General features: G+C 45.2%; 1 protein-coding gene across 1 annotated transcript in view; it reads right to left on the bottom strand.

Moving 5' to 3' along the window:
• The window catches only part of lama3 (laminin, alpha 3), a 195,125-nt gene that overhangs the window by 4,802 nt on the left and 173,705 nt on the right, over nt 1–16,618 (bottom strand). Inside the window, 11 exon segments of the mRNA XM_078397982.1 lie at nt 2,182–2,312; nt 3,211–3,370; nt 5,115–5,267; nt 6,455–6,644; nt 8,306–8,481; nt 8,868–9,021; nt 9,997–10,140; nt 11,059–11,186; nt 11,924–12,061; nt 13,688–13,814; nt 14,691–14,842. Coding sequence (XP_078254108.1) covers nt 2,182–2,312; nt 3,211–3,370; nt 5,115–5,267; nt 6,455–6,644; nt 8,306–8,481; nt 8,868–9,021; nt 9,997–10,140; nt 11,059–11,186; nt 11,924–12,061; nt 13,688–13,814; nt 14,691–14,842 — 1,653 coding nt within the window.

The raw sequence follows: 16,618 nt of genomic DNA, 5'->3' as shown, positions 1-16,618 counted from the left end.
TCCATTGTGTTAGTGTTGTTCCTAAGCAGAAAATACTGCTGTGGTTTCCATAATATTAATATTATCACAGTGAGAGATTTGATTCACATATTTCATGAATTGTTAGTCATAGAGCTAAAACTGCATGGAAATAGGCCCTTTGGCCCACCTTGTTCATGCTAACCAAGTTGGCATATTGTGCTAGTCCCACCTGTCTGCGTTTGGCACATATCACTCTCAACCTATCCAATCCACGTACGTCTAAATATCTTTTAAATGGTTATAGTACCTGCCACAACTACTTCCTATGGCAGCTCGTTCCACATACCCACCACCCTCTGTGTGAAAGCATTGCCCCTCAGGTTCCTATTAAATCTTTCCCCTCTCACCTTAAACCTAGGTCCTCTAAATATTGAGTTCCCTAACCCATATATTTGTAAATATTGTAATTGTTACAATTGTAATTGTATCCGGTTCTATAGATTCCTCTGGCAACTCATTCCAGACTATCCTCTGAGTAATAATGATCCCCCTGAGGTCCCTTTTAAATCTCTCCCCTTTCACCTTCAGCCTGTGCCTACTTTTAGAATCCTCTATCTATCCTCTATCTATCTCAATAAGGTCACCCCTTAGCCTCCTATGTTCCATGGGCTTGTGGGTTTGAGATGTAGGGAGAGGTTGAATAGGCTGCGACCTTTTCCTTTGGAGTGTGAGGCTGAGCGGTGACCTTATTGAGGTGCATAAGATCATATACCTGTACACGTATCTGTACACTGTGGATGGCTCGATTGTAATCATGTATTGTCTTTCTACTAACTGGTCAGCACGCAACAAAAGCTTTTCACTGTACCTCGGTACACGTGACAATAAACTAAACTCATAACTCATAAGCTCATGAGGGGCATGGATATAGTGAACGCACACAATCGTTTTCCCAGGGTACAGGGCACAGGCTTAAGGTGAGAGGGGAGAGATTTAAGAGGGACCTCAGGGTTTTTCAACTTTTTCACTTAGGGTAGTCCGTATCTGGAATGAGCTGCCCGAGGAAGTTATGGAAGCAAGTACAAATAGGACTTTTAAAAGACATTTGGACAGATATATGGATAGGACAGTTTAGAGGGATATGGGGCAAATGCAGGCAAATGAGACTAGCCCAGGATGCCAACTTGTTTGACATGGACAAAGTGGGCCAAAGGGCCTGTTTCCGTGCTCTGTGACACCATGGCCAAACTTTCGGAGTCGACCACGCTTTTAACATGTTGCTGGGGAAATCATTTATCAGCTCAACTGAGTAGGTGACAAGGCGGAGGTGTTTCAGCAATAAATCAATCAGTTGCTAGGTTACCAAGGACTTGGGAGCATAGTAATCTTTCACCTTAAAGTGATGATGGCATAATACCCGGGGAACTTCGTGAAATTGCTGATGGGCATTGATTTTACGGGGGGGGGGGGGGGGGGGGGGGAGGGGTGGTGATGGTGGATGGGTACGGTAGGATAATTAACTTCTGGTAGCATGTATTGACACCGATAATTCTGTCTGGACTGCAGTTAATTGAGTCAGTCCCCTCAAAGCCACATGCTCAAAAACTGCTCATCTCTCACATCTGGAATTGATTTTACTTGATCTGAAAAGAAGTTGCATTCTGCAGCACACTTTGTTTAGTTTGGTTTAGAGATACAGCATGTCAACATGCCCATCGGCCCATCGGCCCACCGACCAGTGATCAATGTTCAACATTATCCCATTTTCTCATCCACAATTTACCAGAGGGCCAATTAACCTACAAACCCGCACGTCTTTGGGATGTGGGAGGAAACCGCAGCACTTAGAGTCTGAAAAATAACCTTCCACTATCACCTGTTGCTTCCTTCCATGAAGGCAATTCTCTAACCTGTCAGATAGCTCTCCCTGGATCCCATGCAATCTAACCTTCCAGAGCAGCCTACCATGTGGAAGCTTATCAAATGCCTTGGTAAAGTCCAGATTGACAATGTCTACAGCCTTGCCCTTGTCAACCATTCTGGTAAACGTCCTCTGCACGCTCTCCAATGCCTCCACATCCTTCCTGTAATGGGGCGACCAGAACTACGGCCTAACTTATGGTGTCCTAAATCTAATGTTGCAGCAGATACTTAAGATAGAATAAGGAAGCGATTACATTTCCATAATATGCAGCCGATAGTATCACAGGTCAGACCTACCTTTCCTTTGTACATGTATAGACTGAGGTAGTTTCCTTCAGGGCTGTTTACATGGAAGAGGACACCAGTGTGGGTTCGAGGCCGCACCTCAAACAGGAGTTCAAAGTCCTTGCCCACCACGAATGAGTCTTCTGCAAACAAAGATAGAGGTGTCAGACATATACCGTGCAAGAGACTATTCATGCTGCCTCGGCAGGGCCACCAGCATGAACAAGGACCAGTCTCACCCCGGGCACCCTCTTCTCCCCTCTCCCATCAGGCAAAAGGTACAGAAGTGTGAAAACATACACCTCTAGATTCAGGGACAGTTTTATCCCAGCTGTTAATCAGGCAACTAAACCATCCTATCACCAACTAGAGAGCGGTCCTGATCAACAATCCACCTCATTGAAAACCTTGGGACTATCTTTAATTGGACTTTAAATTGCACTAAACATTATTCCCTTTATCCTGCACCTGTACACTGTGGACGGCTTGATTATAATCACGTATAGTCTTTTTGCTGACTGAATAGCATGTAACAGTGTATGGATACAGGGTAAAGCGGATAATGTTTAGTGCAAGATAAAGTCCATTAAAGATAGTCCGAGGGTCTCCAATGAGGTAGATTGCAGGTCAGGACTGCTCTCTCGTTTGCAATAGGATTGTTCTGTTGCCTGAGATCAAACCGTTTGTATTGCTTCATCATCACCTCGTCCCCAGCCAACAATGGACCGTTGTGGGCTCCACCTTTCCTGAGTCATCGATGCAGGCTCTGCCTTGTTCTGTACCTTCCCATACCTCTAGTGTCTCTCTCCCTGACTCAGTCCGGTGAAGGGTATTGACGTGAAACGTCACCCATTCCTTTTCTCCAGTGATGCTACCTGACCCGCTGAGTTACTCCAGCATTTTGTGTCTGATAGCTGATAAGACCAAATATATCACAAGACACGAAGGTAAATTTAATTATCTTGATTACTTTGGAGCAAAATACACATTAAAAAAATTCAAAGGTGATTTTCCAGTTGGACTGATAAAGATCTAACAAACCTAAAACGAGATAAGCTCCTTCTGCTGCAAAGTATGCTCCTTGTTCAGCGTCACCGACGAAGCATGGCGTGACTCCAAATGTTCGCGAGGGAGAAGGCAACACATTACCGTCCAGTTTGAAGTTCCTTACGCACCCGTGGAAGCTCTCTCTTGGTAAACGCTGGACACAGAAAGATTATTGTCAAAATTTAAACAAGCCACGACCAAGGAAGCACACCCTCTCCTCTGCTTCTTCAGAAGACCAAGGAAGTTAGGCATGTCGCCAACAACTCCCACCAACTTCTATTGATGCATCGTAGAAAGCATCTTATTGGCTATGGGAACAGCCAGACCACAAAAATTGCCAGGAGTTGTGGATGTAGCCCTGTAGATAACACAGACTAGACTCCCCACCATTGACTCCATCTACACTTCACGCTGCCAACACATTTCTCCTTCTCCCCATCCATTCCCTTTTCTCCCCTATCTGGTCAGGTAACAATGCAAACGCTTGAAAGCACGTAACACCAGTTTCTTCCCCACTGTTGTCACTACTGAATGGTCCTCCCATAAGCCAGGGTGGAGTCCCAATCTTCCAACCTACCTCAAAGCAGACACTGTAACGCTGTTATACTATATTCTGCACTGGTATTTTTCTCTTTATACTACCTGTTGTACCTGTGTATGGCTTGATTGTACTCATCTATCTATCTACCTATTACTAAAAGTCTCATCTTGTATATAGGTACCTATGTATGTTCCTGAAATACAGCTAATAAGATAACGCAACAATTTAGGGGCACCTTACTCACCATTCACCAGCGGTGTGCAGTATCAAGTTTTGTTCAAATTATTGCGCTCTCGTGTACCATTTTGACTGTATTTCAGACACATCCCCCATAAAATAAACATCGCCATTTTCATCTAATACTTCCGTGTTCATCTTGCGTCACAACGGGAACCCCAATGGGTATCCGCCCGTGCGCAGTTGGGGGAGGGTTGCTGGGCTCGGCGGCGGCGGACCTGCGCACCAGCGCCGGGAGGACTGGCGTCCGTCCCAGCGTGCCCCGCGCCTGACCTTCCTCCCATGGTGCAGCGCGGCGGCAGGGAGAAGGTCAAAGAAGATGGCCGCAGGCAGGATAAACATGGGTTGGGACAAATATCAACGTGACAGTCGTGCCTGCGCAGTGCGCTCCCACTTGCCGGGCCCAGCAGCCACGCCTGCGCATTTGGGGGAGGGTTGCCGGGCCCAATATCCGCGTGTGCGCAGTTGGGGGAGGGTTGCCGGGCCCGGCTGCGGCGCGCCCAGAAAGAATGAAGAGAGGGAATTTGAAATAACTGAACGTCTCTTGAATCACAACGGGAACCCAACGGGTCCACGGGTCGTCTAGTATATACTATGAAGATCAGAGGAGGCATGGTGTCAGTCATAGTTATAGGCATACAGTCATACACAGCACAGAAACAGGTCCTTCGGCTCAACTATTGCATGCTGACCAAGGTGCCCCCTCTAAACTGGTCCAATCAGGCCTTTTTGGATGGTGCTGAGGCCAGGCAACTCTCTGCATGTTGGGCCCACAAGTGGATCTGCTATCATTACAATCGCTCCACTCTTTTAAACTTCAACAGCGGCCCTTTATCCAGCATCTGTACACTGTACAACATGTACAGCTTAATTGTGATCATGTATGTAAAGTATTTTCACTGAATGGATAGCACGAAACAAAAAAGCTTTTCACTGTACTTTGGTACACGTGACAATAACAAACTAACCTAAAATGTACCTGTCCACATATCCTTGAAATGTTGTTCCTGTACCTGCCTCGACTACCTCCCCATTCCATATTCCCTTCACTTTCTGTGTGAAATAGTTGTCTCTCACTAAGTTCGGGGAACGAGGATGAAGGTTGCAAAGTTTACGCTACCTTGTGACTGCGTTGTCCATTACCAGACGGTAATCCGCCCAGATAGAACGGTGATTCCACTTTCAACAGAGGACTGCTGCTCACACTGCCCTGTCGTGTCCGAAGTCCATCAATAACCAGCTTTCCTTGGCTTCTCTCTCTGCTGAACACCACCTATGAAATGAGAAAGGGCAGGTTATGCACGAATCAATATAGGCAATCCACAGGAAATAAAATTAACACCAAGTTATTGTGTTGATATGGTGTTCCCACATCTCCAAATATAGGAGGTCAATTAGAAGATTTTGTTATTAGACTTTTAGACTTTAGAGATCCCGTGCAGACCAGCGATCACCCTGTACACTAGCACTATCTTACATACTACACCATTTTTACCAAAGCCAATTAATCTGTACATCTTTGGAGTGTGGGAGGAAACCGGAGCACCCGGAGAAAACACACACGGTCACAGGGAGAATGGACGAAATCCGTACAGACAGCATCCATTGTCAGGATCGAACCTGGGTCTCTGGCGCTGTATGGCAGCAACTCTACTGCTACGCCACTGTGCCATATTCAAAGCATAAACACATAGCTTTGTTTGGCAACTGCTCTCTCTAAGATTGTTCTACTATGCCAACCAAGATGCCCCATCTAAGTTAGTCCCATTTGCTCACAATAACCCATTTTGCTCTATTTCTTTCTTGCCCATGAACCTAAGTGTGTTCGAGTCAATACAAGTTTATGGTCTTATGGACAACTATCGTGAACAAAGAAATAGAAGAATGTGGCATGTTGTTCGGCCCTGTCACATGCCAGACTTTGACCCACCCCAACATCTCTTTGCCAGCATTCTCCCCCCTGAAGAAAGGACGCGACCCAAAACATCTTCCATCCTTTTCCTTCCACAGATGCTGCCTGACCTGCTGAGTTGCACATTTTGTTAAAATGTGCATAGAACACAAAATATGGAGGAACCCAGTGGGTCAGTCAGCATCTGTGGAGGAAATGGACAGAAGACCCTGCTTCAGGCAAATGTGGAATCAAGGAACTGCAGATGCAGGTTTACAAAAAAAGACAAACTACAGGTTAGGGAGCGTTTCTGGAGTGATCAGTGTGAAGAAAGATCCCGACCAGAAATGTTGCCTATCCATGTTCACTGGAGGTTCTGCCTGACCCGCTGAGTTACGTCAATGCTTTGTGTCTCTTCTTCAAAGGTCCGTGAGGAACAGATACAGTGATGATCCTGCTGTCGTGGATTTTTACGGAGCCAGAGGTTGGGGAGGGTGGAGGTTCTTCTGCACCCTTGCTCGCCCGTCCTCCCCCCCCCTTCTCTCCATCCCACCCCACCCCCCACTCACCGTGTGCCAATGACCGTCGTTGTGTCTCGCTCTGCTCCTGATCTTCAGTCGTTTCCCGTTGACAGCGAAAACGAAGAAGAAACGTCCCTTGGAAACATAGAGGGTCATGAAGGACCTCTGAGACTTGTCCGCCACATAGAAGATGATTCCTTCCGCTGAGTCCGTACGCACATCAATGGAGAATTTTGATCTGGAATTCAAAACATATCGTAGAATCATACAGCACAGAAACAGCACAGAAACAGGTCCTTTGGACCAACTCGTCCACGCCAACCAAGGTGGGTGGCAGGTAGCGCAGCCGTAGAGTTGCTACCTTACAGCGCCAGAGTCGATCCTGACTATGGGTGCTGTCTGTGTGGAATTTGCACGTTCTCTTTGTGACTGTGTGCGTTTCCTCTGGGTTCTCCGGTTTATTCCCACACTCCAAAGTCGTACAGGTTTGTAGGTTGTGTGGGAAGAAACTGCAGATGTTGGCTTAATTCAAAGATGGACACAAAATGCTGGAGTAACTCAGCAGGACAGGCAACATTTTTGGAGAGAAGGAATGGGTGACGTTTCGGGTCGAGACCCTTCTTCAGACTGGTCAGGGGAGTGGGAGGTACATAGATAAGGAAGTGTATATATAAAGAAGTGTAAGGTGTGAAAATAGGACAAAGGGAATGGAGATCAAGGAAAATGTAGAATAGATCATTGTTAGTTGGGAGAAGGTAACAACAAAGCAAACAGAAATTAAATGTAGTCGGAGACAGTAAGACTGGTCGGAGAACTGGGAAGAGGCAGGGAATGGAGAGATAAAGAAAGCAAGGGTTACTTGAAGTTAGAGATGTCAATGTTCATACCGCTGGGGTGTAAGCTGCCCAAGCGATATACGTGATGTTCCTGCAATTTGCGCTGAGCCTCACTCTGACAATGGAGGAGGCCCAGGATAGAAAGGTCAGTGTGGGAATGGGAGAGGGAGTTAAAGTGTTTAGCAACCGGGAGATCGGGTACGTTTAGTCGGACTGAGGAGAGGTGTTCAGCAAAACGATCGCCGAGCCTGCGCTTGGTCTCGCCAATATACAGGAGTCCACACCTGGAACAGCGGATGCAGTAGATGAGGTTGGAGGAGGTGCAAGTGAACCTCCGTCCAAGTACCCTGACAGTCTTTTCCAGTGAGACAAAGTCAAGGGGGGGAGGTATAGGGACAGGTGTTGCATCTCCTGCGGTTGCAGGGGAAAGTACCTGGGGAGGGGGTGGTTTGGGTAGGAAGGGACGAGTTGACCAGGGAGTTGCGGAGGGAATGGTCTCTGTGGAAAACGGAAAGGGGTGGCAATGGGAAGATATGGCTAGTGGTGGGATCCCATTGGAGGTGGTGAAAATGTCGAAGGATTATGTGCTGTACGCGACAGTTGATGGGGTGGAAGATGAGAACAATGAGGACTCTGACCCTGTTATGTATGGGGGGAGGGGGAGCAAGAGCAGAGCTGTAGGATATCAAGGAGACCCTAGTGAGCACCTCATCTAGAACTGAAGAGGGGAACCGTGGTTCCCTAAAGAAAGAGGACATTTCCGATGACCTGGTATGGAACACCTCATCTTGACTGCAGATGCAGCATAGACAGAGTAATTGGGAATAGGGGATAATAGAGTCTTTACAGGAAGCAGAGTGGGAAGAAGTGTAGGCTAGATAGCTATGGGAGTCAGTGGGTTTATAAGTTTGTAGGTTAATTGGCTTCTTTAAATTGCCCCTCGTGCGTAGAGTGGATGGAAAAGTGGGATAACATTGAACGATTGTGAACTGTTCGGTATGGATTCAGTGGGCAGAAGGGCCTGTTTCCATGTTACATCTCTGAACCAAACTACATACTTTACCTTTCTTTAAACGATTTGGGAAGGTAATCATACTCCAAACGACTGTCTGGTGAGTTTCCAAATTGGTAGGCCCCGCTGACTGCCTTCGGTTGCCATGACATCTGACATCGATTGAGTTCCTGGCCTGTATTTTCTTTCATTGAATGATCAGGAGGAACTTTCTGATTCTTTCCATTCTGTTTTGAAGAACACATCACATTAAATGTGCCCACTGTCAATAAAGGATGCTCATTACTTTAGAAGTATATAAAATCATGAGAGGCACGAAACATGGAACAATACAGCACAGGAACAGGCCCTTCGGCCAAGTCTTTTTTTTTAAAAGAGTGTGATGGGGGCCTGGGGTGGTGGTGGAGGCAGACACAAGAGTGGTGTGGAACACACTTTTGGATAGGCATATGGGTCTGCAGGGAATGGAGGGATATGGATGATGTGCAAGCAGGCGAGAGGTGGTCTTGGTATCATGTTCGGTACGAACATTGTGGGCCGAAGGGCCTGTTCCTGTGCTGTACTGTTCTGTGTTCCATGTTACGTTGGGTGTAGTGCTGACAGGTACACGCACCTTGTTGGCCTTCATAGTCCCCTGGCTGTTTGTTTTCCTGACTTCCTTCAACATGAGCATTTCTGGAGCTCTCGGCTGGCGACAGGTGTCCAGGTTTACGTTCGACTGCTCATTTGAAAATACAAAATTTTCCACTTTGGGAGCTTGATTTTCCCTAGATAAGTGAGAGAGAGAGAGATGATTAGCCAAGCCTTTCTTGGGTCAGGACTCTTAAGATTTAAGCTGGAAAAAGAGTAGACAAATGGAGGCACGAGGAACCTCAGAGGGCATTGGAAGATTTACAAGGATGTTGCCAGGACTTGAGGACCTGAGCTACAGGGAGAGGTTGGGCAGGCTAGGATTTTATTCCTTGGAGTGCAGGAGAATGAGGGGTGATCAAAGAGGTGTACAAAATCATGAGGGGAATAGATAGGGTGAATGCACAGAGTCTTTTACCCCCAGGGTAGAGGATCAAGACCTAGAGGGTTTAATGTCTTTTTCCTAAGGTAGGGGGATCTAGAACTGGAGGGCAAAGTTTTAAGATGAGAGGGGTAAGATTTATTAAGAACTTGATGGACAGCGTTGTCACACAGACGTAGTGGGTATATGGAATCAGCTGCCAAGGAGAAGTAGTTGAGGCAAGTACTAAAACAGCATTTAAATGACATTTGGACAGGTATGGGGATAGGAAAGGAATGGAGGGACAAATGGCAAATGGAAACAAATGTAGGTGGTCGTCGTGGACAAGTTGGGTTGAAGGGGCTCTTTCCCTGCTGTATGAGCTATATCGGCTGATATTTAATGTGGGTTTATGGAACGAGCTGCCCGAGGAAGTAGTTGAGGCAGGTACACAACAATACTTAAAAGACATTCGAACAAGTACACGGATGGAAAGGTTTAGAAGGATGAGGGCAAAGCACAGGAAAATGGACTCTGGAAGTGGAAAACTATGGAAATGCTCAGAAGGTCAGTCAGCGCCTGTGGAGGAAGGAACGTTTAATGCTTCTGGCGACAGTGTGGTGAAGAGACAAAAGTAATAATGATGAGAAAAAGAGTGAGATATATTCAGAGAGAGGGATGGAATGTGCTGGAGAAACATGAAAGGGAAAGGGATGTTAGAGACAGAGAGATGAAGGTCAACTTAATTTACCTCTTCAGGAAAGCATTGTTGATGCAGCCGTCAAAGTTCTGGATGGTTTTGTCGCCACCCAAGTATACAGTGTCTTTCGAGGAAGGCTGAGATAATCCCACCGATGTTTCACTCCGGTCTAGATCGTCCACGTTCAAATAGACCCTGGAAATGTAAATAAAAAGAAAATGGTGACTGACATGTATTACGTTGTTGTGGGACAGACACAACTATACTGACAGAGAACAAAAGTTGTGGAAAAACTTTATGAGACTCTGCACTTTGGGAGGATTGTGTGCCGTTTACGGTCGCCCCCATTACAGGAACGACGTGGAGGCTTTGGAGAGGGTGCAGAGGAGTTTTACCAGAACGCGGCCTGCATTAGAGGGTATTAACGACAAGGAGAGGTTGGACAGACTCGGATTGTTTTCTCTGGAACGTTGGAGGTTGAGGGGCGACATGACAGAAGTATATCAAATTGTGAGAAACATAGATAGGGTAAATAGTGAGAACCTTTGTCCCCAGGGTAAAAATGTCAAAGACTAGAGAACATAGCTTTAAGGTGAGAGGGGCAAATTTTAAAGGAGATGTGCAGGGTAGTGAGTGGCTGGAACGCGCTGCCAGGGGTGGTGGTGGAGGCAGATACGATAGTGGCGTTTAAGTGGCTTTTAGACAGGCACATGGATATTCAGGGAATGGAGGGGTATGGATCATGTGCAGGCAGATGAAATTGGTTGGTCTGGGCATCATGTTAGCTACAGACATTGTGGGCCAAAGGGCCTGTTCCCGTGCTGTACTTTTTGTAGGTTCTATGAAAACAATGTCAGGTAGAATTGGCAGGTTCCAGTGCAGGGAGGAATTGAGGCATGTACAATAACAATATTTTTAAAATATTTGGACAGGTACATGGATAGGAAAGGTTTAGAGGGATATGGGCCAAATTGCAGACAAAGGGGGCTTGTGTAAATGTGGCATCATGGATGAGTTGGGCTGAAGAGTCTGTTTTCTTACTGTAAGGCTATTGCAACCAGAAGAGGCAATTCAACAAACAAAAGATCCAGGAAAAAACATCAGGAAACACACCTGTCTTTCGTCCTCTGAACAGAGACATAGTGACCAGCTCCATCATTGAAAGAGCTTCTAGATGTGAGGGTCTTGCCCAGAATGTCGACTTTCACCTTGCCATTTTCCAGAGAGATTTCAAAGTTACCCTACAAAAGTACATAAAAAATATTTTCAGCATTTGACAATGGCAGTTTTTGTTGAGTGACCCCACATATCACAACCTTTGACATTAAATGGAAAGTAAAATGTTTTATTTAGAAACCAAGCTCTTGATAGGAGACTCACAAGTCTGCAGATGCTAGAATCCTGAGTTTAAAACAAAGTGCTGGAGGAACTCAGAGGGCCAGACTGATCCCCCAGCAGTGAAGTGCTTTGGAGATGTGAAAGGCGCTAGAGAAATGTAGCGGTGGTGGAAATGTGAGTACATTTAACGTCAGCCTTTGTGTTCTGAGATCTAGCTTTCGTTGAGTTTAATTTAGTTTAGTTTAGAAATACAGCATGGAAATAGGCCTTTTGGCTCTATGATCCACCAAGTCCGCGCCGACCAGCGATCCCCATACATTAACATTATCCTGCACACTAGGGACAATTTCCAGTTTTAACTAAGCCAATTAACCCGCAAACCTGTACGTCTTTGGAGTGTGGGAGAAAACTGGAGCACCCGGAGAAAACCCACACAGGCACCAGGAGAACGTACAAACTCCGATCAGACGGCACCCGTAGTCAGGATCGAATCCAAATCTCTGGCGCTGTGAGGCAACAATTCTACTCGCCATCACCCAGGACGAATGTATGTTCTTCGGGAAGTTCGGGGGGTGTTTGATTGCAGGACTGGGATTGCCGGCATTGTTAATGGCTCCTGGAGGAAGGAAGAAGCATTCACCTTTTCGTAGGAGAAGAGAAGGGCATCGAGCTGGCTTGTGGAGAAACCGAAGCCAACGTGGAAGTTATCTGGGAATGTGAAGTTGGTGGCGTTCAGGCCCAGAAGCCCCTTGCCGGCGAAGTGAGCAGTTCGGACCATCTGATGGGAAGAAACAAAAGGTCATCAGTGATAGGAGCAAAATTAGGCCATTTGGCCCATCGGGTTTACTGGCTAGCATTCAATCATGGCTGATCTATCTTTCCCTCTCAACCCCATTCTCCTGCCTTCTCCCCATAACCCTTGACACCCGTACTAATCAAGAATCTATCAATCTTCACCTTCAAAATATCCATTGACAAGGCCTCCACAGCCATCTGTGACAATGAATTCCACAGATTCACCACCCTCTGACTAAAGAAATTCCTCCTCATCTTCCTACAGGAACGTCCTTTTATTCTGAGGCTATGACCTCTGGTTCTAGACTCTCCCACTCGTGAAAACATCCTTTCCACATCCACTCTAGCCAGGCCTTTCATTATTCGGTTAGTTTCAATGAGGCTCCCCCCTCATCCTTCTAAACTCCAAAGAGTAGAGGCCCAGTGCTGTCAAACTCTCATCATAGTGAGACCGCACCTGGAGTACTGTGTGCAGTTTTGGTCTCCAAATTTGAGGAAGGATATTCTTGCTATTGAGGGCGTGCAGCGTAGGTTTACTAGGTTAATTCCCGGAATGGCGGGACTGTCATATGTTGAAAGACTGGAGCGACTAGGTTTGTTTCCATGGAATTTAGAAGGATGAGAGGGGATCTTATCGAAACATATAAAATTATTAAGGGTTTGGACACGTTAGAGGCAGGAAACATGTTCCCAATGTTGGGGGAGTCCAGAACCAGGGGCCACAGTTTAAGAATAAGGGGTAGGCCATTTAGAACAGAGATGAGGAAAAACTTTTTTAGTCAGAGAGTTGTGAATCTGTGGAATTCTCTGCCTCAGAAGGCAGTGGAGGCCAATTCTCTGAATACATTCAAGAGAGATCTAGATAGAGCTCTTAAGGATAGCGGAGTCAGGGGGTATGGGGAGAAGGCAGGAACGGGGTACTGATTGAGAATGATCAGCCATGATAACATTGAATGGCGGTGCTGGGTCGAAGGGCCGAATGGCCTTCTCCTGCACCTATTTTCTATTGTCTATTGTCTATTGTGAACCCACTCATTCCTGAGAATGAGAACGGGAGAAATGCTGATATTGGCAAGGAGCAGAGGCAAGGCACAACACCACCATTCATGGCCCAGGACACCTCGAACAACATCAACGTAATGTTTATCTGTGAGTGATTGCGTTTACAGGCCTGCAGAGCTGTAGTAACTAAGAATTTCATTATTCCGTTGCCAGTACCTGTCCAAATTTTCATTTAGTTTAGAGATACAAAGCGAAAACAGGCCCTTCAGCACGCTAAGCACACCCCGACCACCAATCACCCGTTCACACTAATTCTATGTTATCCTGCTTTCGCATCCTCTCTCTACACACTGCTGTAGTGTGTAGAGAGGGCCGAGGGCCATTTAATCTACAAACCCGCAAGTCTACGGGATATGGAAGGAAACCCACGTGGTCACAGAGGGAACGTGCAAACTACACACAGCCAGCACCCGTAGCCGGGAATGGACCCAGATCTCTGGCACGGTAAGGCAGCAGCTCTACTGCTGCGCCACCGTGCCGCCCTTTAAATTAAATGAGAAACTTATAATATGATTGAGAATGAACGCCAATGCGGTTGGAAACTTACCAAGAGATCCTGTGAGCACCCCTTACTGACGCCGACTGTGAACTCCCTGGATAGATCCTTGTTGTTGGAGTTTGCCTTCGGGTTTTTCACACAGGCGCGCAGTGATGATTTCACCGGCATGTTTAAGCTGCATTAAAAGATGTCAGGAGGAATTACAGGCCAACTCATTCCATCCATACCTAGACTTCAGCTGAACACTCTTCGAGCCAACCAGTCCTTCACACACTCCTATTTTAGTTGCAGTCATGGAGTCATACTGCAAGGAAACAGGCCCTTCGGCCCACACCAACCAACATGTCCCATCTATACTAATCCCACTTGCCCATGTTTGACCAATATCCCTCTAAACCTTTCCCATCTATCAATCTGTCCAAATGTCATTTAAATGTTGTATAAAGTATCTGCCTCAACTACCTCCTCCGGCAGCTTATTCCATATACCCACCACTCTCTGAATGAAAAGGTTGCTCCACTTAAATCTTTCCCCTCTCACCTACAGTAAGACTTACCTGTTAGTGTGATTGTACTCATGTACAGTGTGATTTGTCTGGGTAGCACACAGTTTCTTACTGTAGCTCAGTACATGTGACAATAATAAACCAGTACAATAAAGCTTCAGTGTCTGTACCTTTAGTTGTCAGGTCTCTGACCATTCGAAACCCTTCCCACTTCCTGCCTCTGTGAACTCCAGTCTACCTGATCTTATGGAGCCTTCTCTCCTGCTTCAGTGTGAGCAGGCATTCTTACGGAAGGCATGGTCTATTTTACTAATCTCTAAATGAGAGCCCAGGGACACAGCCACCAACTGAACCTCAGTGTCCATGCAGTGGTTAAACCAGTCTCTGAAGGTCCCAGCAATCTGTTGCAGGCGCCCAGGCCAAACGCAGCAGAAATTGAGGGGCCATTTTCTTTACTGCAATACAACTGCTGTAAGAAAAATTTGTTGGGAAGGATTCTTTTTTGTCTTGCATCCAACTTTCAAAGCAAAAAAAATCATGACGTACCTTTCTTTAATGTGTAACGGGAATCCTCCCAGGTAATAATTGGAGAAATTGATTTCTTTCAAACTGATTTGGCTGTCGATTAAAGTTTCACTCCCGACTCTCACAACAATCCTCTTTTGGTGGTCTTTCAATTTCACCATCTGCAGCTTGATCTGACGTTAAACGGGATTGAAAAATAATCGTCAGGTTCAATTGTTTTAAAGATTTAATGAATGTACTTCACTTTCTGGAAATCCATAAGCTAAAAATATTAAATACATATTACATGTTTTTGTACTTCCAACGAGCAAATATTCATGTTTATTTATTCTATCTTTAATAACATTGTTGCTGCTAATTTAAGATAAATAATATAATTTAATTGCATATTTTTATTTGGAAGAAAATCAACAAAATATAAGTACTTCTATTTGATGGCATCTAATTTTTTGACACAATGTGTTATAAACTATGTATATAAAATATTATATGTAGTACTATATTTAGTACTGTATACAATGTTATATGCAATATACAAAACTATATTCACTACATGTAGTTCTGGTATAATGAATATTCCCATAATGTGAATTGGATATAATGCAATTTATTAATTAAGGAACATTATTTGTATTATGCAGGCCGAATCGGTGAAAACACGATTTTGATGGAAATTAGAGAATTGCTGAATTAGTGCAGAATTCTTGATTAGTACAGGTGTCAGAGGTTATTGGAAGAAGGCAAGAGAATGGGGTTACGAGGGATAGATCAGCCATGATTGAATGGCGGAGTAGACTTGATGGGCCAAATGGCATAATTCTACGCCTATTCCTTTTACCTTATGACTGAAGAGTTGGAAATTGACAAGCAGGGAAAAAGCTGTCATGTTAAAAAATATAGTCTTGGGAATAAACTGTTTCCATGTAACCCTGCAGTAATAAGACACCATCTTATCTTAAAAACTGGCGGCACGGTAGCGCAGCGGTAGAGTTGCTGCTTTACAGCGAATGCAGCGCCGGAGACACAGGTTCGATCCTGACTACGGGTGCTGCACTGTAAGGAGTTTGTACGTTCTCCCCGTGACCTGCGTGGGTTTTCTCCGAGATCTTCGGTTTCCTCCCACACTCCAAAGACGTACAGGTATGTAGGTTAATTGGCTGGGTAAATGTAAAAATTGTCCCTAGTGGGTGTAGGATAGTGTTAATGTACGGGGATCACTGGGCGGCACGGACTTGGAGGGCCGAAAAGGCCTGTTTCCGGCTGTAGATATATGATATGATATGATGATATGATGATAGTCTGCCAGTTTCACCATGGGAGACCTTTGAAATTGACAAACGATCGCTTCGATTAACACTTGTGCAAATGATACTCTGTTAAACAATGTACCATGCAGCCTTGGGTATTTTTAGCTTGCAGTAACAAAGGTAAACCTATAGTTACTAAAAAATCTGTATTTTTGAAAATCATACGGGAAAAATAACTTTGATATTGCAAGGTTGAAACTCTAACTCCTAACCCCCTTTTTCCCCATTGACACCAATTATTTTTTGAACAGGATTTTCTATAACTCAAGATTTCTTAATGCAACTATTGTGTTACAGAACTACATGTACATATATTATATTTGCTATTAAATATACTATATATTGTATACAATAGTGAATACGCTACTACACTATATATAGTATTCCATACTATAAACAATGCCATGTTCCTTGGGACAGTACATGCTATAATATACAGTCCAGTAGTTAAATGTGTATGTACAGTGCATGTACAGAAGAGTATATGTACAGTATGCGTAGGAAAATAACTGCAGATGCTGGTATAAATCGACAAAATGCTGGAGTAACTCAGCAGGTCAGACAGCATCTCAGTTGAGAAGGAATGGGTGACGTTTTGGGTCGAGACCCTTCTTCAGACTGATGTCAGGGGGGCGAGTCAAA

This window comes from Rhinoraja longicauda, chromosome 4, assembly GCF_053455715.1.
Source record: "Rhinoraja longicauda isolate Sanriku21f chromosome 4, sRhiLon1.1, whole genome shotgun sequence".
Lineage (NCBI taxonomy): Eukaryota > Metazoa > Chordata > Chondrichthyes > Rajiformes > Arhynchobatidae > Rhinoraja > Rhinoraja longicauda.
Note: the sequence above shows the minus strand (reverse complement) of the source record. Positions and strands in the feature narration are given on the sequence as shown.